Source organism: Clarias gariepinus, chromosome 25 (assembly GCF_024256425.1).
Source record: "Clarias gariepinus isolate MV-2021 ecotype Netherlands chromosome 25, CGAR_prim_01v2, whole genome shotgun sequence".
Taxonomy (NCBI): domain Eukaryota; kingdom Metazoa; phylum Chordata; class Actinopteri; order Siluriformes; family Clariidae; genus Clarias; species Clarias gariepinus.
This window is the reverse complement of record NC_071124.1, coordinates 12,080,117-12,105,753: the sequence shown is the minus strand read 5'-3', so window position 1 is coordinate 12,105,753 and position 25,637 is coordinate 12,080,117. Positions and strand designations below refer to the sequence as shown.

At 35.7% G+C, this 25,637-nt stretch overlaps 1 protein-coding gene across 1 annotated transcript; it reads right to left on the bottom strand.

Moving 5' to 3' along the window:
* Nucleotides 1–1,301: 1,301 nt before the first annotated feature.
* fndc7a (fibronectin type III domain containing 7a) lies at nucleotides 1,302–21,441 on the bottom strand. The gene is made up of 13 exons (XM_053487105.1): nucleotides 21,382–21,441; nucleotides 15,338–15,356; nucleotides 14,965–15,222; nucleotides 14,461–14,718; nucleotides 12,070–12,327; nucleotides 10,932–11,186; nucleotides 9,473–9,727; nucleotides 7,534–7,791; nucleotides 6,519–6,773; nucleotides 5,918–6,172; nucleotides 2,501–2,761; nucleotides 1,504–1,533; nucleotides 1,302–1,368 (listed from the first exon to the last, which is right to left on the bottom strand). Exons 1-13 carry the CDS (start codon nucleotides 21,439–21,441, stop codon nucleotides 1,337–1,339), a joined length of 2,454 nt encoding a protein of 817 aa, XP_053343080.1. The 3' UTR covers nucleotides 1,302–1,336.
* Nucleotides 21,442–25,637: the final 4,196 nt, after the last annotated feature.

Here is a 25,637-nt window from a genome sequence, read left to right as displayed (position 1 = left end):
TGAGAAGCAACTGAAATCTAAATATCAGAAGATTGTGATTTGTATATTGAAAAAACAATTAGCGTTTGTTTTGTAGTATAGACACTGACTTACATGCTATCTGATTTGTAAAATAAATACCTTTGCGTTCACATTATGATGTAAAATCAGTTTTATTTAAATGCATATATTGGCAGTAAGCCATCTTCATTGCTAAACAGACTTTTATCTAAATATTGTATGCAAACATATAATGTAGGTGGTAAATTATTATTTAATTTTAACTACCTATTACAAGAATTCTTAGTAAACAGTATAAAGAAACAGTGTATTTTTCTTTCCCTTTTCTTTGTCAATGACCCTGAAAAATACAAATTCACAAAGAGCAGCTATATGGATAAGAAGATGCACTGATAAAAATGTAATTTCATATTATCTTAAAATGTGTCCACACTTTGGCACATATATAAACAAAAAAAAAATCAACAGGTAAAATCTCCCTCAGTGTAAACGAATGAACGACTTGACTTTAAATATGTCTTTTAAGTTGGATTCCCAGTAGTCCTTTGCATTAGATGCCACTGGTACATCAGCATACTCAAAAACTAGTAACAACCAAGTGTACACTGTTAATGAATGTCAGGTATTATACCGTAGATATTAATTGTTACTCATTTTCCATGGCCCATTACCAGAGATGACAGAGTTTGCATATGAGAATGTGTTTTTTGGTCCTCATGATAACACTCCTGGCAAGGTCTCCTCTGCAATTCCATATGAAATATTGAAACTAATGCATGTATTTTAATTGAAGTTTCTTTAAATTTGTTTCCATGACCAAGCAGTTGTACATCAGATCATTAAGTGCATGCACAGAAATTTTAGCGAGACAGAACATTAAAATCAGCATCAATTCTGACCCTAGTGCTATAAAGCAGCAGCATTACCCTCTGCTCCACCATTCCACTCAGATGTAAATTAGGTTGCTTCTATTGTAGGGAGATGCTGAACTTCCTTCTCTGCTTTATTTAAATTATTAATCATAAATTAAGTGCAGGTCGCTGCCATTTTGTCTCTATCACTTGGCATTGGCTGTTGGTATCGGAGTATGTTTTATGTTATATAACTATATGTTGGACAATAAAAATTGTGTTTAAAATTGACAGTGTACACAAAGTAGCCATTTGAGTTTTGAATGTATTTCTAAGGAGTTACTGCTTCACTTAAACAAGCTAAAGAAAAAAATGAGAGTACATAAATCATGTACATTAGGACACATGAGGACACATTTTAGCATTGACTCTTTTCAAAGTATACTCACTCTCAAATCATGGTCAGACCCATAAAACGGCAGATGCTAATTCACACTCCTTTTTCCATAATAAGTAACTGGAAAATTATGCAATGCACAGACGTTAAACAGACATTAGAGAATCACAAAAAAGCATCTGTATATTTCTTATCTAGACATTCATAATTGAATTACTGTAAATCCCTTTTGAATGGGAATCAATTGTTACATACCCAATCCAAGACTGTTGCCAACACAGGAAACTGTCAAAAGAAATAATAATAATTAAAAAAAGTCGTAATCATCATTAGTAAACATAATTCTTACCTGAATTTTGGGGGAGGATTATTAATGCCCCAAGATTCCCAAGGGAATATATAAATGTGTTTTTCTGTAGTTGTTCTGGTTTGTAATTCTTTTTGTAATGTGGAGATCTTGTACTTCTGATTACAGTCTGTGACTAAAAGACACCTAGTGATGCTCCCATCACATTATCTTATTGTCTTATGAGTAAATATATATTTATAAGCCCAGACATGATTAATTTTCTGTTATTGTTTACTCCTGATAAGCTCCTCCTGCCTGTAATTAATCTGCCTCTCTCCTTTACTCATTCCTCAATACTCATTAGTTGCTATTCCTGTACAAATGTGGCCAGCTATACACTAGATATTTTACCTTCCCAGTAGCAATGCACTTTATTTTGAGTTACCAAAGATATCATATTACTGGTAATATCCTAAGCAGCAGCTATGGCAACAGTGTTTAAGGCTTCGTTCACATTACCGGCTTGAAGTGACTCAATTCTGTTCTGAGAATTCAGAATTCTCAAATTAATGTGGCTTGTAATATTGCCTAAGAAAACAAACTGAAAACACACTAAAAACCTTTAAGTAAGTTTAACTATGGAACCCCTGATGAATCTCTACCTTTAATTCTAACCAACACTCTTCACATCATCATCATCACTGCTGAAATGTTGGCCTCCCAGGACTTCCTTTATTAGGCCTTTCCATTAATGAAAAAAACTGTCTGATTTCATCACACAATGTCCTTATGCACAACCTCATGGTGCCCACTTGCCCATTACAGAACTTAAACTGGGAGTTATTGCCACATCCTGCATACAGTCCTGACATTGCTTTAAACCCAAACAACATATCTCTAAAGGTTTACAGTTATGTTCTGCTCTTCTTACTTCACCTATAAAACAACAACAGAATATCTCACCAAAGTATAGTCTGTTGGGGCAGAATAAGACCTTGGATCCTTGACGTGTGAGTGGTGCAACCAACACACTGTAGATGTCACCACATAGAACACTATCCATGTCACATGAGCTGATCCCCAGCACTGGCCTGCATGTATAGTTGGCACTGTTGCTATTAAGTTCGGCTAAGTACCCATTGGGACTATTTGAAACTCTCCAGGACACACGAAGTGTGTTATTGGCCATCCGGTATAGCCTCACGCCAGAAGGACAACAGGGACCTTTAAAAAAAAAAAGAGAGAGAGAGAAAATGAAATAATCTGCATTTGTATTTTAACAGCATGAGACACAATGTTATGTATTACATATAAAAAAAATACAGCTATACATTTCTGTACTAATTTTCTCTAACATGGTTATGGTATTCCACAGTTGCAGAAGTTTTTTAAATAATCCGCACTATATGGCCTATAAAGAATGTGGACACCAAGTAATTAACATTGAGTTTTAAACCCATAAACCAGAGGGTTGTTCTGCTTTTGCTGCTATAATAATCTCCATTTCTTTGAGGTTACTTTCCACTTGCTTTTGGACCATGTCTGTAAGAAATTCCCATTCAGCTACAGGGCTTCACAGGGTTCACCACTGATCTTTGGCAAGAAGGCCTTGTGTTGTTAGTGTTCTAATTCATCCCTAATGCAGTATCTTTGAGTGTTTGAGGTCAGTATTCTGTGCATGACACTCAAGTTCTTTCACACCCCTCCTTGATAAATCATATTTTTATAGACTTTACTTCTATAAGTATAGGGTCATTGTTATGCTAGGGCTAGGCCTCTTAGTTCCATTTGAAGGGAAAGCAATAATAATTCTAATAAATTCTTCTGTCAGGGAAAGAGGACAAATAAACTGTTACAATGTCTTTGTCTTTCATTAATAGAAACGTGTTTCTAATTAATTTTAATACATACATTTCTAATTCAAAGGCTTTGAATTTTTTCAAATTCGAATTTCATCACCAGTGGAACAAAACCTTGAAGTGAATGGTGTTGCCTCAACAGTTACTGCTCTGGGTTGCAGTCAGCTGGAGTTTGAGCAAAGACTCTAACCAATTTTACTCAATAACAGAGAGTATCCTGACCAGCCGTTTTAGCGTACTGTATTTTAAGGGATCTGCATAGTCCCTCACCAGACAACTCTACTGCAGATTGTGTGAACAGCTAAAACGATCCATGGGTCTTTTATTTTATGCTCTGTATTGCTATTTTTTTTAAGTTTTCCAATAAAGCCATGCCATACAAAGATGATACCATTAAAAAAAATACCATAAAACTAGCCAAAGAAAGTGATAAGAAAAATCGCAAGAAAGTCCAGAAGAGTCACAACATGGGCAAGCAGGAAGTGAGGATAACCCTGCACTTCTATGCGAAAGTAGAAGTTGGATGGATGGTCCAGATGGTGGCATCAGAGATCTTTTGACAAATAGTGAAAAAAAAATGAGAATCTCTTTTCTCTGAAACCATATAGGCCAGCCCTTGTCACTTGACAACAAACAAAACTCATCTGAAACTACAATTATGGTAATATTGAAATACATTAGATCATATTTTAACCTTAAAGCGGTTATTATTTTTACATTTTTAGGACACCTTTCTAATACATTCAGGAAAAAGCCCACATGAATATAGACGTCCAAAACGCTTTACAGGACACCAGAATTTCAGAAGAGTTAAAAAAAAAGGCATAAACTTTATTAAAAACCAAACAGATTAACCTAAAATCATAATAGCACAAAAGCACAAATAAGAGCACAAAAGGCCCTAAATATGTTAACAAACTCAGCTTTTCCAATTAGTGATGATTTATACTATAGAGAGTTCTGGGTAAATTATTGGCATAAGATATTACCCAAATTCTTGTTACCCCGGATCTTTGATCTTCTACACTGCCTGCATATACTAAAAATTCCATAGATTAGCTATCAGTTCTTTAACAAGCCCCTTTAAAGCTGTTAGAGAGTTAATATTCAACAGGAAAAAAATATATAACGTATAATAAGGAATATGGGGATCAAATTATTTTTCATGAATGTTATCATGAACCAACTGACTATATCTGGAAGCAATACAATAATAGGAAACAAGCTTCAACTAGATGTTCTTTGGTGCTATCATTTGAAAAAATATCAAAAACATAAAAAAACTTATCAAAACAGGTATTGTGGAAATGATTCAATAAACAGTGTTAAAGCCTTTACCAAAATATTATTTTTAACTAGAACTACAGGGTATATCGCATCCATGGCTATGACAAAAAGAAATTGTGGGTTTACAATAAAAATCATAAGGGAGCGTACTACTATTAGCTACAGTATATAGAACAGCAAAGATAGGTCAAATGCTAAGATGCTGTGCTTGCTTGCAGACTTAAAACCAGGATGTAGAAAAAGGAGCAAGACAAAAACAGTTATTGAAGCGGGAGAAAAACAGGAAATGTGCACTGTACCCATCTCCAGGTGTCTCACTGAAACAGAAAGCACATTACTATATACTTCTAGTGCACACGCATGCTGATCACAAGTTCTTCTAGATCTTCCCCAGATTATCCAGTAAAAGCTTGGTAATTTGTACTTCCCTGTACACTATATGGTCAAACATTGTCGACACTTGTGTGAATATGGGCCTTCCCCAAACTATTGCCACAAAGTTGTATGAATATTAGTATAAGATACTTTGTATCCTGAAGTATTAATATTTCCCGCACAGATCCCTGACCTCAACCCCAGGACTCCTCACCCAACATTGTTTTCTGACCTGAACAGGCAAATCCCTACAATTACTTTCCCAAATCTAGTGGGCAAACTTTCCCAGGAAAATGGAGGCTTTAAAACCACAAAGATGACGATTAAATCTATAATTGAATGTTTAAAAAGCGCATCTAGTTTTGATGGGAAGTTTTCTCCAAACTTTTTCTAAACATCCAGTGATTTCAAATGTTAAATAGTTTATGGACTTATTCTCGAACCATGCTTTTATTTATGCAACTAACACTGTGCTTAAATTTCTCTGAATTTTCTTTATGTGTGAATAAATAAGTAAATATAGAAATAAATTAATATTCCTAAATACAATAAGCCCTGGAAAATTGCTAAATATATTCCTATTTTTGTTTATTAACATATTTCAAGATTTATTTATTTCAGAATTTTTACATTTCTTTACTTTTTCTTTACTTTTTAAATTTTTTTTAGTTTGTATTTATTTATTTCTATATTTATTTATTTATTTACACATTTATTTATTTAGAATTATATCATGTTTAGTCCTCCATACGTGTTACGTTAACTTGAACGGACTGATTATGTGACGTGTGGCAGGTGTGTTAGAGCATTAAAGCTGGCAGTGAGCACGATACAAGGCAGGAATTCAAATGTAACTTACTTGAGGAAAAACCATAGTAGTTGCATAAGGACTTGTGTCCTGTACTGCTTATAGCCTCCACTGAGACGTTGTAGCTGGTCCCACATGTGATGCATCCCATTAAGCAGTGTGTTTCCGTGGTATGGCACATCGCATGGCCACGTGGTGATGACAATGAGGTGATGTAGGATTGGCCTCCCTTGGAGGATGACCATATCACCCTGGTCATGGACTGTGTCTCTTGTTCCACACTGAGGGTCTCGGGACAGCAGGGTCCTAAAAAGGTTAACTGTAAGTTTACTTCAGTGCTACTACATTCAGTTTACTTGACAACATATTATAAAATCTGTTTCAAAACAAACACACAAAACATTTTTGGATCATTGGTGAAGGTTCTGCCCAAATGAAAGTTTAAATCTAATCATAAATATCTCTATAAAACTTTAACTGTGCTAATTAATGGTAATTCATAAAATACATAAAATTCTATACCTTATACCATGATCTAACAGAAAACTGCAGTTTCCTAATACACTACCAGAGAATACAATTTAAATAATTATTTATATTAAATAACATATTTACCATGGTTCCTATCTTGTTTCCAGATTCAGTACTCTACCTGTTTCTAGTTCGATGGTATAGCTGGGCAAACTACGCCCCACAATGGTGGTGGCATACATGCTGACCTCATAAGTAGTTCCGCAAGGCAGATTGGTGATATCACAAGAAGTACCGGTGGATGAGCAGGTAAGAGTTTTGCTATTGCCAAAAGCATTTACTGTGTAGTTGGCTTGTTTGTTGGTAGCCCTCCATAATACCTGCACAGCAGAGCTGCTCACCTGAGTGAGGTTCAGGATCTCAGGAGCACACGGGGCTGAGAGACACACACATTGTGTTGAGTGCATGAGTGCTTTGCTCATAATGGAACAGTTAACTATAGTAAAATTGTGTTTGTTTTGTAAAGATGGAATGATTTCAGAATACATTGAAGATATGCACATTAATACAACATAAAATGTGTTTAAAATAGAACATAAATGTCCTGTAATAAATGTGTGTAACAACTAGTAACACTTAAAATGTTTTTAAACTAGCATTCAATGATTTTTGTTTTGTACCATCCTAAATATTAATTTCATTTGTATTGTGTTGGTATAAGTTTGCTTATAACTTGAGAAAGAACTTTGATATATAATTTGAGAAAGGTCCTGTGGGATCTAGAAAATTTAGGAAATATGTACAGAACTGCTTTGATCCTTTGATCTGCAAGATATATCTTATTATAAATCTGCAAACTTTTTTAAACCTTATTAAAAGTACGTTAATTACATGAAAAAAGACCAGTTCTATATATAAAAAAGAACTAGCTTTTCAGTCTTTGGTTTAAGAGACAATTCCACTACATTCCTCTATGTAACTCTTATAAACTCTTCCTGTTTATTCATATACTTAAATAATTGTTCTAAAATCCATATAGAATTAAATTTTTCCAACAAAAAATCATGTAAGTTTTTAATAAATGTATTTCTAATAAAAGCCAAGGCTTACACATAATCTTAGGTAAATTAAAATAAATAAATAAATAAATAAATAAATAGTTGAAGCATGTGGGGTGATTAGTCTGCATCAACTACCTGTTTCCTGCATCTGTGCCGTGCAGCTGTTGTTGCAGCCACGTATCTCATTGCATGGTCGAATCCTAACACTGTACAGGCTGTTGCAGGTCAGACCAGAAAGGGCACATATGGGTATGTTGTCCCTGCAATGCAGTGTCTGTGATTCATCTGCTGCCACTGTCTCATATAGCTCTGCTCCACGCCCTGCCGACCATGTGATCTCCAGTGTCTCAGTTGAAATAAGAAAGATGTAAACATTCTGAGGACAGCAGGGGACTAGACAGGGTGTGATTAGATGTGGAGAGGGAACAGAATAAAGAAGGAAATTTCTGTGTAAAAAATAATGTAGATTATAGTTATTTTAACATTTAATTGAGTTCTACCTGTTTAGATACCAAATATAACTAGTTTAGTGGAGGCCTTAAAATATGCAGAGAAACATCCTCAGGTGACTCAAATGATGTCAAGTAGCGTATCAGAAGCATCTAAAGCCATGACATCATTTTTTGGAATTTTTCAAACTTTTTAAAAGCACAGTCAACTGACTGTGTTTTTGCCCAAAATCAGTTTTAATGATTTCAACCAATAAGTTTGTATAAAATGTGTGTGTGTGTATTTGTGTGTGCAGTAGTGTGCAAATGTCTTAGGCACATGCAAATCATTGGTGTAAAAAATAAAAATAAAAATAAACTATAAAGCCCAGTAAACAGTAATTAATTAAGCAAAGTCCGTTTTTCGTGTGACAATGTTTTGACAAGTACAACTTTCTACAGTTTTATAAGGAAATTTGCTACTAAGTTTTACTGAGCATGCCACAGAATTACCCACAGTTCTACCGAGGACTTTGTCTGGTTTTTTTTTCTTTTTGCATGCATATTCCAGCAGCTTTCATTTAGTTTTTTTCCCTAAAAGGTTGTTTGTTATATAACAGGCTGCCTTCTTTTCTGTTTTTTTTTTTGTAACATTTTGTGCAATATAAAAGTGTGGAAAAGTGATAGAGGAGAAACTTCTCAGTATGTGGATGTAGGATCAGCATCAGCGTCGAGTCCTGCTCAGATTAATGCTGATTCAAGAAAAAGCTTACAAATGAGCTCTTGGGAACGGAACTTTAGATACTATACATTTCATTTCGGCAAAGCAACTAGGTATCCGTTTTGGTACAAAATCAATAACGCACTTACTGTCAGTATTGGGGGACGTTATTTTTTTAAGTAACTAATTACGTTACAAAATTACTGTCTTAAAAAGTAATCAGTTACATTACAGCGTTACTTTCTAATAAAAGTAACTAGTTTGAGTACTTTACCATTGCAGAAAATGAAAACTCCAATGTGGTCAAGACCTTTATAATCATTCTACCATCATCATTCAGCGAAGCTTGTCCCATAATCTGCTAACTTTATGGTATGCAGTGGTGGCTCAAAGGGCTAAGGCACTGAGTTACTGATCGGAAGATCGGCGGTTGGCCGTAAGTACGGTTCCTCGTGATTAGTGATTAGGTTTCCATCTTTCATCGGCCCTCGCATAGCCAAACCACATAGGTGAGATAGGGATAGCACTGTCTGGCTCACGGATTACATAAATTGTCTGAATAACGAATTACATTTTCGAAAAAGTAGATAAGTAACTTGGTACTTAAATGGCGGACCTAACGCATTAGCTTACTCGTTACATCAAAAAAGTAATCCGAGTACTCTAACGTGTTGTAATGCTTTACACCCAGCACTGCCCAGTGTCTATGCCACTTTATCCTGTCTACAGCTCACTATGGACCTTAAAAAATAAGAATGACTATGTAATTTTTGGTGACTGACAGAATGTGGATAAGTTTAAAAACTGGGAAAAAAAATCTGTCTTCCTGTGATGGTTATTAAAAAGTATGTGGAGTTGTGTAGAGCTGTAAAACACTCAGTTACATATAATTATCTATGTATATACTCATTAGTGATACACACACCAGTAGTGTAGTTGTAAATTGGTCCTTCAGGGCTGGGACCAGCCTCATTGTAGACGACTACAGTGGTCTTGTAAGTGTAGCCGCAGTCACAGCTGTAATAGCAAATGGTGCTGGTGGTGTTGCATTTCATTAGTGCTCCATCATCTCTGATAATGTATGCCATGTAGTACTGAATCCATGGCACCCTGGTCCAGGTCACTGAGCAGTTCCCTACAGAGGGTTCATCTACAAGCACTGAGTCTGGAGGGCATGGGACTGTAATAAACAAAGGGAGGACAGTTACTATCTTTCTGTGTTTGTGTAATTGTGTGTATGTTTGTGTAATTGTGTGTGTGTGTGTGTGTGTGTGTGTGTGTGTGTGTTTGCAAAGGAGAATCTGTGTTATAGTCTTAACACACTACTGGTACACAGTAGTTACTGGATGTGTTAGGTATGTTAGAAAACTTAAGACATTCCACCCTATGTTTCACTCACACTTACTCACTCATCCTCTATACTTCTTATTTTGTACAGGGTTGCAGAAGGCTTTGTGCCAAGTTCATTTATTGTTTTTTTCCTGCTTTGAACTTTAGATTACCTTATTGTATGTCCCTATTGTATGTCCTTGGAAATACTCTTTGCTGTTCAACCAACAAGAATCACCTCCTTCTGACACTAGAACACCTATCCTGGTGTTGTTCTGGCATGCCATTAGTGACGCTGCCTTCACCATTTGTTATTCGATTCGTTAAAAGGCCAAACCTTGGTCACTAGAGCATCAAGATGGCCTTTGTGCAAATGTCTCTTTTTAAAAAAGGAGAGGGCCACTTATGAATAGTGCTGTAATCATTGGCCAAAAACTATAGTAATTGTGTGGCAGGGTTCTAATATGTAAAGGTAGGGCTGTAGACAAGTCTATCACTGTCAAATTCAAGACTAATTCCAAGAAGATCAAGTCCAGGCTGAGTATTAAAGGGGCCAGGTCAAGATTATATAAATTTAAGATCAAATCCAAAATCATAAATTTTTCATTCCAAGCTCTATTTCAACTAGTAATCTTAATTTGTGCATTGGGCCAATCTTTATGCAACCTTTTCCAAAAGAACACTGTAGCACTGTGAAAATATATTAAAAATGTGTGTGGTAAACCACTTGAACACACAATCATATATAGAAAATGTATTGCTACAGATTGTGGGACAATAGAGAGTTTTTTCAACTCCTGCATAACTCTATTTAGTGAGACTAATGGCCAAAGCAAGTTTAAGGACAAATGTCTTTAAGTGTGAGACAAGTACAGGTCAATAACAGAAAATAGCTTAAGACTAAACTCATTAACACATACAGATACAGTATGTGAATCTGTAAAACTATGTTTAAAGCATACAGAAATACATAAATGTGAACCTGTTTTTATTGAATTTGTACAGGTGTGTGGTGGTGTATTTACACAATAAATACATGTGTGTGCATTGCATACAGGTGAGCAGGTCCTGTGGCAGGGATGGGCTGCTGAGGCCAGCTTGGTTCTCAGCCATGACCATAAGTGTGTGGTTCTCACTACATCCTATAGGGCTAATGATGCAGAATGGAACTCCCATGGAGGTACAATTTTGCCCCAGGGAGCTCACGGCATAGTAAACATTTGCACCACGCACAGCCTCCCAATATACAGCGAGTCCCATGATTCTCTCCAGGGTCAATGAAACCTGCACACCTACAGGCACAGGGGGACCTGGACAAAAGAAGCATGCATTAATCACCTAAATTAACTAATATACAGTTTGAAAGTTTATTTGGTATCAGAATCAACATGTGACTTTTTGTGAAACGAATCAGATGACTATTTAATAAACATTTTAAATACTTATTATATATTTGCATTCACAGATAATGTAGAGGTTTGTTCAGGCTGAATGCAAAACTGGAAAAAATGTAACTTCATGTAACTTTCATCATTTAGTTATTTAGAAATTGTACCTGTGTTTGGGTAATTATACCTGCGTTCAAGAGGATCCACAAAATGAGATGAAGTGTTGTGAGTTTATTTAAATATATATTGTTTAAAGCTATAATATGTTGGAAAGTGTATTAATATATTTTACCATAGTGCTGTAGAACCAAACATCCAAAAGACATACAGCTTATTTGACCAGTTAAGTGTGACTGTTTAAAAAACAATCCATAGTAAGTTCTGCTTGCTATTACATATTTTCAGTTATTTGGGGTATTGTTGTTATCTGTTGTTAAAGGTTTATTAACTATTGATCTGTGGTTTCTTTCTTAAAAACACAAATTGATAACATTTAAAGCTGCAGTATACATATAGTCCCTAAAATATTAATTTGTTTTATTTAACATGTACATGTATATATTTAACTGCATGCTACAGGGCTGATGATGCAGAATGAATTTTGGTATGGAAGAAAATTCTGCTTAGACAATAGAACATAGCAGTGCACATGTGCAGAACAAAGCAGTAATATTCTGAGAGCATAAGGGAACAATTCAACCAGAGCAGGCTGCTAGTCCATTGCAGGGCATACACAGATCAGATGACAATAAAAGGTCAAGTGATCAAATTTATATTAATGTTTGCGTTTGTACCAGGTACTTACGGGTGATCTGATAGATAGTGATGTCATCTCCAGAGATGCCAGTAGGGTCCCAGGCTGTAGCCTTGATGCAGTAAGTAACCCCTGGATCTAAATTGCTGAATGTCACATTGGTCTGGGAGGTATTGACTTGGAGCGAGGTGTTCAATGCCTCCATGAATACAGACAGTGTATACTGAACTGCATCGTCCACAGGATCCCAGCTCACCACTATACTGTCCTCAGTAGGTGACACAGAACGCAGTGCTGGTGCTACAACAACTTAAAAGAAACAGGGAGAGAGATTAATATACTGTTAATAATCACAGGCTTTCACAGCTTAAATGACAGCTGCATTATAGCTAATCCTTCCCTTACACATATGGGATTATATAGCTTAAATATTTGGTTTGTGGACACTTGACTATCACAGCTGGTGGAACCTCTATGAATAATTTGCTGAAAATGTCTCTTATTCCCACAAATAACTCTCTGATTTTTATCTTAAGGAATTCCACACACTCCTCCAGGACAAATCTGCAAATTAAGTGAATTTTGAAGTCTGGCATTCAATTCAATTCAATTTTATTTTATAGTGCTTTTAACAATTGTCATTGTTGCAAAGCTTTACACAATCAAAGGAATTATTTAAGTTTGTATGGAATGTGAGTGTGCATGAATCTAAATGGTCAGATTGTCCCTGGTGAGCAAGCCGAGGACGACAATGGCAAGGAAAAACTCTCTGAGATAGCAATATATGGCATGAATAGCCTGCTTCAGGTCCTTCCACAGCATCTTAACTGGATCCAAACACAAATCTTTTTTTTTTCTTCCAAGCCATTTTTCGACACAATGCTTTGGGCCCTTATAATGTTGAAGCAGCCAAGTTTATCCTATTTTTAGGAGATAACCATGATGTTTATTTATTAATTTATTTATCTTTTATACTGCCTATACTGAACACAGGGTCGAGGGGGTCTGGATCCTATCCCAGATGACTGAGGGTACACCCTGGACAGGGTGACAATCCATCACAAGGCAAACAAACACACACGCACACACACACACACACACACACTAAAAACGAATAAATTGGGAACGCCTATTAATGTAATCTGCATGTTTTTGGATTGTGGGAGGACACCCACCAAGCACGGGGAGCATATACTAACTCCATGCACCCACACCCGAAGCAGGAATCAAACCCTTTACCCTGGATGTACGATGTGGCATGATGTTCTGTGAAATAATTTCTTGGCACATCTCGGAATTCACGGCTCCTTTAATGATGAGAACTGCAAAAGCAGCTCCAGATCTTAATATTCCCACCAACATGTTTGCTTGTAGGAAAATCATTTGTTTGGTGGCAGATTGTGTCCAAAATGCCAATTATGAACTTGTCTGTATACAGAATGTACTTTTAAAAACTTTTGACTATTTGTTTGTTTGTTTGTTTGATAGCTGAGCCTTGTTCCTGGGAACTCTCTCTCTTTTAAGCGTGCACAATTACAGAAGATACACTAGGGGAACTAATAAAGTTATTCATTATTGATATATAATGAAGTTAATAATTTATTCATTATGATGTATTCAAATAAATAACATAAGATTTGGTAAAGCAAAAAAAAAAAAATGCAGAATTGATTCAACAAAAAGCAGAAAGGTATATATTAGTTTCCCCACACATATTGTAAGTAGAGATATTTGTTTCTTTTGTACTTTTTGATAAAACTGCACCTCCTCATTTTACTCAGACATATTGTTTGAGAAGAGGATGTACTGTAACCCAGTTCTTGTTTTTTTTCCTTTTATACAAAGTCACAATGCAAGAAAAGAATAATACTTTTCTATAAGTCTAAAATTTCCTTGGCATTCAGACATCAATGGCTTTATTTTACAGTCTTTTTACTTAGTACAAGAAAACATGGGGAAATGTTGGCAAAGGTCTTCATTTAAAAGTATTTGGTAATAGATTGTGTGACATCATGTAGTAAGTTTTTCATGGTTTCTTTAATTTATCAATTATCATAGATATCAACTCAGATGCATCACACGTCTCAAGGCCACACCCATATACTCCAGGAAATAAAAAAATGCCAATTGGACTACAACAAATGCTTTGATAAAGAGAGAAATCTGATACCAATAGAAAATCCAGAAAACATGCAACTCAGTCCACTGGCAAGATTCATACGTTATCATAAATCATGTTTTATTTTTCTCTTTTTAAGGCAGACAACTTACACAATAATTAAATAATAAAAAATACCATGAATACCAGTATTACAACACACAAGAATAATCAAACATCGTACATAGCTGTACAAAAAAGTGCAACATTTGGAAATATATCATTCAGTGACCCCTGGTTAAAAGGGAACCAACAATGATAAACTGAACAGTTGATTATCCTACCTGTCCTGACACGGACTGGGCTTGAGGGCTGGCTACGGCCACCACTGTTCCTTGAACAGACACTTAGTGTATAATTGGTATAGGGCCTCAGGTTGACAATCATCCCTGGCGAGCCATACACCACACTCTCTAAAAAGAAGCCGTCCTTGTTCTCTGCCCGCAGAATGTATGCAGTGGCGCCTGACACCTCGCCGAATTCCACCATGATGCTGTCACTGCGTTTGGAGTAGGCCTGCACAATGAAAGGCACCTCGGGTGCTGACAGAATTTAAACATACAAACGCACATTCATTTGTGGAAAAGATTATCCAATCTAATATAATCCAAGAATAAACAACAGCTTAAAAAAACTAATTCAGACATCGGACCTAAGACAACATAAAGTAGCTAAAATTGTACTGGAAAATGGAAAATGTATGTGAGAATTGTAATGAATGTTTTGGTGAAAGATGTAAATCGGTAATTTGGAGCCAAACAGTCAAATAAGTTAATTTAAAAAGTCACCCGTCGTCTCCTCAGTCTCTGCGCTGCTGAGTATAATCCCGGAGCTGTCCATAGCCTCCACGCATATCGTATACACCGTATTTGGGAATAGTGAGGTCACAGAGCCCATTACAGTGCTGCTGCTGAACTGCGTGAACACGGGCTGCTCACGCAAGTTTTTTGGTGCAGCGGTCAATTTGTAGGAACTAGCTTGAGGCTGCCTGCTCCAGCGAACCGTCATACTTTTAGATGTGACGGTAAAAACAGACACAGTTATGTCTGAGGAAATAGAAAGTGTGTCAAGTGTGAATTAAAGAACCATATAGTTTGATTATAGTTTAGTTTCAAAATAAGATAAGATTTATTGTAAAATGGCATCCATAACATTACTTACCACTTTGACCATAACACACCTGAAAAGTACAGGAAATCACAACAATGAAAAAATCTGTACCTCAAAATAAAATGAATAGAACAAAGAAAAAAAATAAGGGAGGGTGGGATAAGTTGTCACACTTTTCATAGCTTCAGCTGCAGAAGCACTAACCCAGAAACAGACTTCTGAGGAAGCATTCTATAGCACCTGGAGGATATCTGTGAACGTTCCGGAGGTCTGGAATGAATTGTGTTTTATGTAGCATGTTATTTATGTTGTATAAGGTGTCAGAGCATGTGCTACATGGTAACTGATGTCAGTTGATTAACTGAAATTTACTGTCACTGCGACATAATACCCGAGGTAACCTAATGGTTAAAATGATTTTAGCTCTAGATGTTCAGTACTAAAATCTGTTTTACAGTATATTAGATTCAACCTTAATTATATTTTTCATCAGTTATGCTCTAAACTGTCTAAGCAAATCTTAGTAAGTTTAGCCCATTAATGTTCACCTTGCTAACACCAACTGCACTGCCAGATCTAATTCAAACCATTTAAAGTCCTGTGACAACACCAGGGGTGGCGGTACCCATAATCCTGTAGCAATTTCATCAGTTATATCACTGGTGTCTGGCAGTTTATGCCCATTTCTATTATTATTATTTTTTTACATTTAGCTTATCTTGTGTGTTAGCAGACAAATAAGTAGTCTAGAAATTAGCAAAAAAAAAAAAAAAATTTACATTTGTCAAGCTTTTGAAAACCGAAAGCCACCTGTTGTACACCTGTATGTAGTGAGGATTCTGCAGCAAGCAACAGTTATACTGGCCTTTAAAATTTACGTGGGAGGGTAATCAGAGTTTTATAATGGTGGTGATCGCTAATGTGCAAAAAGTGATTTGCCATTTGGTCACTGTACATTTGAATTTGTAATTAAACACTCGTTTCACTGCATATCATGTATGACTGTGTATGTGACAAATAAATTTTAAAAAATCGAATTTTAATTTAAATGGTGTGAGCAAAGTGAAGATTTTTAAGAGATTTTAAAAAAGTGTGGTATTACCAATTCAAGAATTACAGCCATTTTTACACACACCCCTATTTGGGGAACTCATAAACAATGGAACAAATGACTGACAGGCAGTTGCATGGCCAGATGTGCCCTGTTCCCTAGTTAGTCCATGATAAATTAAGCAAATAAAAGCCCTGGATGTGGTTCAGAGTATTACATTTGTCCAAACAGATGTACTGTATGTGCAAGTGTATATACCCATCAAGAGATACCAAAAATAATCGGAGTGGTCAACACAACAGATGCTTTCGAAAACAGCTTTTTAGCAGTTTTAATGAGCATGCGGAAGAATATGCAAGAATTCTTCTGGTAACACAGTTGCTTCTTTCTTATTTTTATGCCTCAAATTTAATTATTGTTTTATGCCCCAATGCATACTTTGTAACATAGGATATAGGCCTTGCCTGCAAGGTGCATCTCAGCCTACACACTAAAAAACGCAGGGTTGTTTTTTCTACCCAAGCGCTGGGTTGCCTCTGTTGGGTCATTCTTCTGGGTTATTTACAGAGAGTTGGGTAGTTTTTGTGTACCCAGCTGCTGGGTTGAAGTTTGCTTGGCTCCTCCCCCAAAGTTCACCGGTGGATTTAGCGGCTGTCAGTCAGAGCTTCGTGTAGGGTGGTATGGAGTTAATTATGTGCCAAAATTTAACAAACAAACACAATGTGCTTTGAAAAGAAAAAAAATCGACTTTCTCACAAATGCACCCACGGTATTTTCTCACAAATGCACCCACGGTATTTTCTCACAAATGCAATGGAGCAACTTCCTCTTCAAAAACAGCAGATGGCGCTATCGGTCAATTTACTCTATTCTCCCGAGACCTAAAACAACGTGTTTATATGGTTTACCCTTATGTCCCAAAGGAATATGAGTGGGGAACAGTTTTGAGGTGTCCATTATATATCCAGACAGCCAGACATATTAACAATCCACTATCTTTAGGATAGAGCTCTGTAGGAGAATACAGTTATATCAAACCACAGTTGCATTTTAATTAACTATTTTGTGAGAAAATACGTTCGGTGCATTTGTGAAAAAGTCGATTTCTTTCTTTGCAAAGCAGATTGTGTTTGTTTGTTAAATTTTGGCACATAATTAACTCCATATTTCGTGTCTCCCTTGAGCTCCCACACCGCTGATGACGGTTCATTTAAGGGAAAATGGCGTTAAATACAAGGTCTGTATTCACATGTTCACTCACCTAAGTCACATATGACTGAAAAATTATTACTATATGTGAGATTTATTACTGTTACTGTGTTAAGGTTACACTTAAACTTTCAGGCTGGTCTGAGGTAAGATAATTTAGCTGACAGTACAGTAGCTGCTATAGTTAGCCAAAGAACCCCACCTGTGTGTGAAAGAAACGGATAAGATGTCTGAGCTTTTTAGCTTTCTCTGTAGAATGTTTGCAGGGTGACGAAACTGTAACTGTAGTATTAGCATGACGCTAGCATTTAGTTATGTTGCTAGCGTTAGCAACCACGTTAACATTATAACTTTATTAATCTCACTGTTTTAGACAATAAAATGCTGGGGTGTTACAAAACACTGACCCTCTTAAAAATATACACACCTGCTAACCCTCCCGTTTTTCACTAGCGTTTCTCCCGAGTTATAACAATATTTTACACCTTTACCCCTTCAAGGCAAGTATGCAAATATGACTGCTGCATGTAAGCTAACCAGGTAGCCCTCCTTAACCAAAGTTGCTTGTGACTCAGACTAAATTAACTATTAGTCAGCTGTACAGATAACTACTAGATGGACGTATTAATATTTAAATGATGTGTGCTTCAAGGCATTTTATATTTTTGACATTAACTATCTAAAGCAGTGTGCTCCTGTATAGGACTTTTTGTAATGTTGCTATGAAATAGCAAGGCCTACTTGAAAAGTCATAGACAGTGTTTGTATGTTAAAACGGACCCAGGGCTGGATAGTTTTGTTCTGCAGAAAAGATATCTAATGTCACAAAGAGATCCTGCTCTGTAGAAGCTGCCTCAGCCTATTTGTGTTATTACTCCATTCTGCCCTTGTGAGTAATAGTATAGTAATGATGTCGCTGTTGATTATCTGTTCTTGTGCTTTTGAAAAAAAAGATTTTTTTTCTATGAACATTTAATAGGATGTTGTTTATTGCATATATGTATGGTTTGCAAAACTTTTAAGTTTTTTTTTTTTTTGTAATAAACCAGTATATCAAAGTAATTTAACTGTTAAATAGACATGAGTACTTTTTTTTTTTTTTTTTTTTTTACAGATTCACTGTAAAACATGAAAACAATAATAACCTATTCGTGAGGTAGAATTAACTCAACATTCCAGTTAAAATGAACCAACATCTGGGTAGAACATTAGACCAATTTATGTGGTAGAATTAACCCAGCATTATAGTTAAATACGACCCAGCATTTGGGTTAAATATTTAACCCATTTTGCTGGGTTAAAAAAAATAACCCATTTTGCTGGGTTAAATTAACCCAGCATGTAGTTAGTCCAATAGTTACCCAGCAGCTGGGTTAAAAACAACCCAGATTGGGTTGTTTTTAACCCAGCATTTTGAAATTAACTATATTACTTTGGCATTATGAATTAGGAAAAGTATAAAATAAATTCTAAGTTATATTTATGTTAATTATAACCCAAGTTACATTTATCTTAATTTAATCTGCTGGCCTGTTAAAACAAACATGAGATTTTAGCAACTGTTTAGAACACTATCTACTCAAGTAGCATCTATAAATGCTGTTTGGTATTATGGTGTATCATGTGTATGTACATGGACCAGTGGAAGAAATGAAAAGAGGTGTCTGAAGAGATCAGAAAGAGACCTATTGATAAGCATGTTAAAGTTAAAGTCTAATATTTCTGTGACTACAGCTGCAAATGTACTATCCAATGTCAGAAACCTCAGTCTCAGGTACAGGTAATGGGTCTTCCAACAGGATAATGACACAAAAAAACTCAGCTAAAACTTACCAAAAATGACTAAGAACAAAATATTGGACTGTTCTAAAGTGGCATTCTATTAAACATCAATGAAATAAAAGCTTATAACAAGTGAGCATAACTACCTGTTAACAAGTGCAGAAGTCTGCAGAATGAGCTACAGAATTTGCATGATTCCTCCTAAGATTGTGCGACAAAGTATTACCTTAAGGGTCCCATCATTTTGTCAGGCCTGTTTCATTGGGGTGTTAAAAAAAAAATTGGTGATTCACAATTCAAAAGCAATTTCTTTTTTTTCATTATTCGATGTTCATTGAATTATTATTAGTATAAATTTGTGTTAAGTTATTTCAGTAACCATTGTGGGTTTCTCTTTATTTAATACAAGGTTATCAACAAATCTGTCCGTATGTGTAGCTGAGTAAGGTGAAAAGTATAATATTTTAACTAGCTCTTTAATTTCATTGTTTTTTTGGATACGCGTTAGTTCATTTGTCAAGTTTTAATAACTGTGTGTGATAATATCAAGCTTTTTCATACAACAGGCACTTTGCACTTCACTAAATACCCATTTTTTGCTTTTCTCCTCACTATTGAAGCTGTTATATTACCTAACGATTAATAGGACATCTAACATTTAAATATGAATGTGATAATTTGCATTAAACGTTTATGGATATTTCCCGTACTGGAGAAAAGGCTCCAATAAACTTTGCACATTTTGAAAAAGATTGTAATGTATATGAAATGGCATGCAGGTGTGCATATGCAAAATTTTATAGATCTGAATATTTTGGTGTGTATTACATTCCTGTTTTTGTGCACATACACATTCCCTCTGAAATCCACAAAAAGTAAAAAAAAAAAAAAAAACGAGGCCTTTGATATGGCCCCACTGGTTATTTAATTGTAAAATATATACATGTTACATGCATTTTTATACTGCACAGTGTGGCAACTTATTCACTACTCAAGCAAATTGTCAGAAGAGCACACCCTTAATTTAACTATCTATAACTCCTTATTAAAATGTAATATAATTTAAAAATGGCACGTCCACTATATGGCCAAAAGTTTGCAGATGCCTCATTATACCAATATTCTGGGATTCCTTAAACTTTTTCCCTTGACAACTTTTGCCTGTTTAATTGTAAATTTGAAAATAATGTGTGACAAGATGCCCAGCTCTCCCCTAATACTAACACGAAACCTTTTGATAAATTCACACTAGGTGCTAAAATATAACAAACAACCTGGTTATAGTTCGACAAGGTGATTATCTGAATGATCACTTGATCAATCGATTTTGCTTGTTTTATCTTTCTCTCTGGTTCATTGTTAATTTAACGCTGTAAATGTTTTTAAGGCCCCCATTCCACTAATGCCGAATGTGTTACTGACCTTTCCTTATGTCTCGCAATTTAAAATCCAATCTGAAGTCGTTATGGTCAGTTCCGTTATAGTAATTTTTCAAGCCATTAATGATTTAAACAAATTCATACGTAAAATAATTTATACATTTCTTAACTCATAAAATATTTTTCTCTGTCTTTCTAGTATACACAGAGCCTGAGCCATGAGGACATGGTGTATGATGTATTTTTGGTGGGGGCGTCGCATGCGTGTACACGCAAAACCATGCCCTTATTTCCAGAATCTCACCCCAAGTTTCTGAAAAGTTAAATTTAAGGAATAAAACTTTGATGATAAATTTGTCATTAGATTATATTGTAAAATTAACAGAAATTATCAAACCACAGATTTTTTAGATTAAAACATTTTTTTGTACATTGGACTAACAAATTTGCATTGATGTAGCTCAGTTTAGTAGAATGGGGGTATAAGTTAATGACTATTATAAAATAGTACTAGGCATGCATCTTCTCTTTTACATGTTAGGTTATTATGCATTGCTAAGCAGTTTTGAAGATCACTCATACCTGTATCATTACCATCTCGCCTTAACATTATCGCATTGTGCATCTAATGTGCATTTTCTGTAAAAAATTTTCATGGAGAATTCATGTCTTACCTTTAACATACACATGATCACTAAAATTAACTTCAATAAATGCAAATCCTCCGATCCCATGTCTTCAGTTCAAGTCAGTCTGCTCACTGCCTTTGGCACGTTGTCGCTTACTGGTGTTTGTCCGGCAAATTGCGACTGTAGACATATTAAGGTTTTTAGTTCCCCAGTTTCTCTATCTTAGCACAAAAAGTAGGTAACTTTATTGTTCAGGTTCAAAAGACATGCCCTGAGGGAAATGTACAAGCAGTGGTTGAGCTAAAGAATTTCTATTGATGGTGCTGTGGGGGACTTTTCAGTAAGAGTGCTCTAAATGGCACAGTTTTTTAATTGTTGAACTTTGAAAATATATATAATCTATTTTTTTTTAAATAATTTTTCAAAAGGTGGGGTGGCTTGTAGCTTGCATTAAGATGGAGACTAACAATAACTGTAAGGGTCCCACATGTTTAATATAATGGAGTCCATAAAGCACACACCTATGGACTATAGGTTAAGGTTGAATGCAATAAATGGTTATGTCTCGGCCAGACCAGTTTGGTGGGTTGTGACATGTGTAAAATATGATGAATAAAATTTTAATATGCTGGGTATTTTCAATGCATTTTTTCAGTGATTATGGTAAGATACAGTACCCAGTAATAAGGTTTATTTATAAGCATTAAATTACTTTCCTGTCACTCAGGTAACGAAGGACAGGAGGCAGACCTGACTTATTTATCTTTACTGTTCAGTGAATATTAACTCGCAAACACGCGCGCGCACACACATAGAGAGAGCTGTGTTGTGTGTGTGTCTCTCTCTGTGTGGCCTGTCTTGCAAACATTACGTGTGACCTGCCGGCTACAGAAAGAAACAGCAACAATACATCAGTATAATTAGACAATCATGGTCATATCTTGGTATTTCCTAAACAATCTAATATAATGTTTAATTAAAAATCAAAAACATTGTTAATTTGTAATTTATTGTCAGATACATTTTATTTATTTATTTTTATTGTGCAGGTTTTATAGATCTAGGTATTCCATGACTTTTCTGTTTGCCCCATTTATTTTGTTAAAATTAAATATTTTTAAGATAGCAAAGGAAATAATTAACAGTACCGACAGTAGGCTATTTGATTGGTCAGTGTGAGTAGTCTGATGCCAGTTAATGGTTTTATCAAAACTAGCTTACTTGATGGCTTGATGCTAAGTAACTTCCTTCTGCTTAATCCTGATACAGAAGTTCTAGTCATAGGACCGCATGCAGCTAGAAGCAAAATTTTAGATTACACTGGCCTTTCTGTTTCATCAGGTGCAACAGACATCGGGGTGATTATAGATTCTAGTCTTCCTTTTGAAGCTCATAAAAGGAAGGATATGTAGAAAATATCACCAGGATAACATTCTTTCACCTCAGAAATATTGCCAAGTTAAGGAATATATTGTCACTAAATGATGCAGAAAAACTAGTTCATGCTTTTATCAACTATTGTAATGCCTTACTGTCTGGTTGTTTAAATAGCAGCAAGAGTCCTCACTGGAACCAGAAGATACGAGCATATCACCCATATCTTATCTTTACTTCACTGGCTCCCTGTGAAATTCCGCATTGATTTTAAAATACTACTTTTAACATATACTACCGTTCAAAAGTTTTAGAACACTTTTTAACTCCATGATGGTTCCTGATCTTTATTTCTTTCTACATTGTAAAGGAATGCTGAAGGCGTCCAAAAAATGCATTAATCTCCTATGAACAGTTAATGGTGAGATGTTTCTGCTACTTAAAGACTTCATAACGCCTCTAATCTGAGGTGCTGTTAATTGGTCATTTTTCAGGCTGATAACTCTAAATGAACTTCTCGTCTGCGGCAGAAGTAGGTTTTGGTCTCGCCCTCCTGGGATGGTCTTTATGAGAGCCAGTTTCATTATGGTGCTTGGCGGATTTTGCAAATGCACTTGACAATACTGTTCTTGCAAGAACTATTACAGAAAGGCTGACCTCTGTGTCTTAAAATAACAACTAACTGTTGTTTTTCTTGTTGTTACGTAATTACCTAATTCCATTTTATAGTTTTGAAATCCCCAGTATTGTTGTCCGATTTTAGTAAGCTCGTGCAAATTGTAGCCTCTTTTTCCTATTTGTAGTGGAGATGAGTGGTACCCGGTGGGGTCTTCTGCTGTTGTAGCCCATCCGCCTCAAGGTTGTGCGTGTTGTGGCTTCACAAATGCTTTGCTGCATACCTCGGTTGTAACGAGTGGTTATTTCAGTCAAAGTTGCTCTTCTATCAGCTTGAATCAGTCGGCCCATTCTCCTCTGACCTCTAGCATCAACAAGGCATTTTTGCCCACAGGACTGCCGCATACTGGATGTTTTTCCCTTTTCACACCATTCTTTGTAAACCCTAGAAATGGTTGTGCGTGAAAATCCCAGTAACTAAGCAGATTGTGAATATATATATATATATATATATATATATATATATATATATATTTTTTTTTGTGAATCACTTGGACTATTCATTCATTCTGACAGCACTAATGTTTATTGTGAACAACCATACAAGGGTAATTGTTATTAAGCCTGCCCTGGGTACACAAATTTTCTTGTATGTTGTCCTCACAGATTCCTGCAGCTTAGCTTGGATGTACATTTACATTTTAATAAAGGTTACCGATGACATGACTTTTTGCACCATTAACTCCATCAGACTCCATTACTCCTGGTGTCCCGCTTCTGGGTGGAGATCTCGTCACATGGATGCCCCGTGTATCTTTCTGGGATGTGTCTGGTGTCTGGGGACAGTTTCACTCTTCCATGAAGACGGTTTTGGCCTCGACTGATATTGACAGCTGTTTCTCTGAGGACTTGACTTCGCTGGAGTAGCTCGATACTGGAATAGTTCAGGACTGGAATTTCCTACGAGTCTACCTGAGCTTCCAATAACTACCTGGACTCCATATTAACATCAACTGTTATACTGAACTGCATGCAACCTAACACACAGTACGACTGCAGATCAATCCCTGCTATCCGTTATCACCCAAATGAGGATGGGTTCCCTGTTGAATCTGGTTCCTCTCAAGGTTTCTTCCTATTACCATCTTAGGGAGTTTTTCCTTGTCACTGTTGCCCTCGGCTTGCTCACCAGGGACTATCTGAGCATTTTGATTCATACACAATCACATTCCATACAAACTTAAATAATTCTTTTGATTGGGTTAAACTGCTTTGCGACAATGACAATTGTTAAAAGCGCCAATGCAAATAAAATTGAATTGAATTGAAATAGAATAGCATGATTCACCATGTAGGCCCCTTAATCAGGGGTTGGAGAGCAGTGGAATTCAGCCTATTGTTAGAATATAGAATATAAGTTCTTCTGGTAATTTTCTCACACATGCTCCTTTCTATTTTCATGGAAAACCCAGAAGCCTTCTGAAAACTGATCTGGTACGGTATGTAATATGTTGCTTTCTTCACATACATGCAAATATTCTTCTGTAACACCCCAACAGTCCTCTCCTTGGTATCTTTGACAAAGACTCTTTTTAAAAGTAACATTAGATGTAATTTGAACTTCCTAATGATATTGTAGCATCGGATTATGTTTCAATATCTAGGTGGAAAGTCTAATACAAAAGCAAAGGAGGGAAAAGGATCCTAGATCAAAGCTGTTATGAATAAACTGTTTCACTGGTGTGTACCAAACATTTCATTTTTTATCTGACACTTTGCTAATTCAAACATTTATTTTTTTTTTACTTCTTCCTTTGCCTGGTCTTTTGCAGATACAGTCATAAAGCCAAAATGTGGGAGCCACAGTGGTGCAGCAGGTCTGTAAAACATTTTTTGTTTTGGAAATCAGTTTGAACTTGTTCAATTTTTCGTGTTATCTACAAACATTTTATGAGGTAACTTTTTTATTAACTTTGTGGTTTTCAATGCATGATGGTCAGTTCATGGTTGTGAAAAGAACAAAGACAAATTAAGTGTATACCATGTATGTTGAAATGTATAGCATTTATATGGATCATGCTAGGAACATGCTCAGTTTATTGTTCTGTTCATGATCAAAGTATAACACTTCAACTCAGTTTTATACTCAGATTTTATGGTTAAAACAAGTTGATTTTGTCTTCACAGTCTTGCAAAAACTTGTTATAGTTTCATAGTAAAAATTAGTATTTGATAATACTATATATAATAGCCATGATTTGTCATAATTAAGATGAATATGGCTTACAGCTCATGAAAACCCCAAATTCACA

Bases quoted from the DNA above. Each gene is read 5' to 3' on its own strand.
- fndc7a (XM_053487105.1), bottom strand. From the start codon at position 21,441: ATGGGATCGGAGGATTTGCATTTATTGAAGTTAATTTTAGTGATCATG. The intron at 11,187-12,069 runs GTAAGTACCTGG...TCTTTTGTCCAG, and splicing joins CACTATCTATCAGATCACCC to GTCCCCCTGTGCCTGTAGGT. The intron at 6,173-6,518 runs GTAGAGTACTGA...TAACCTTTTTAG, and splicing joins TACCATCGAACTAGAAACAG to GACCCTGCTGTCCCGAGACC.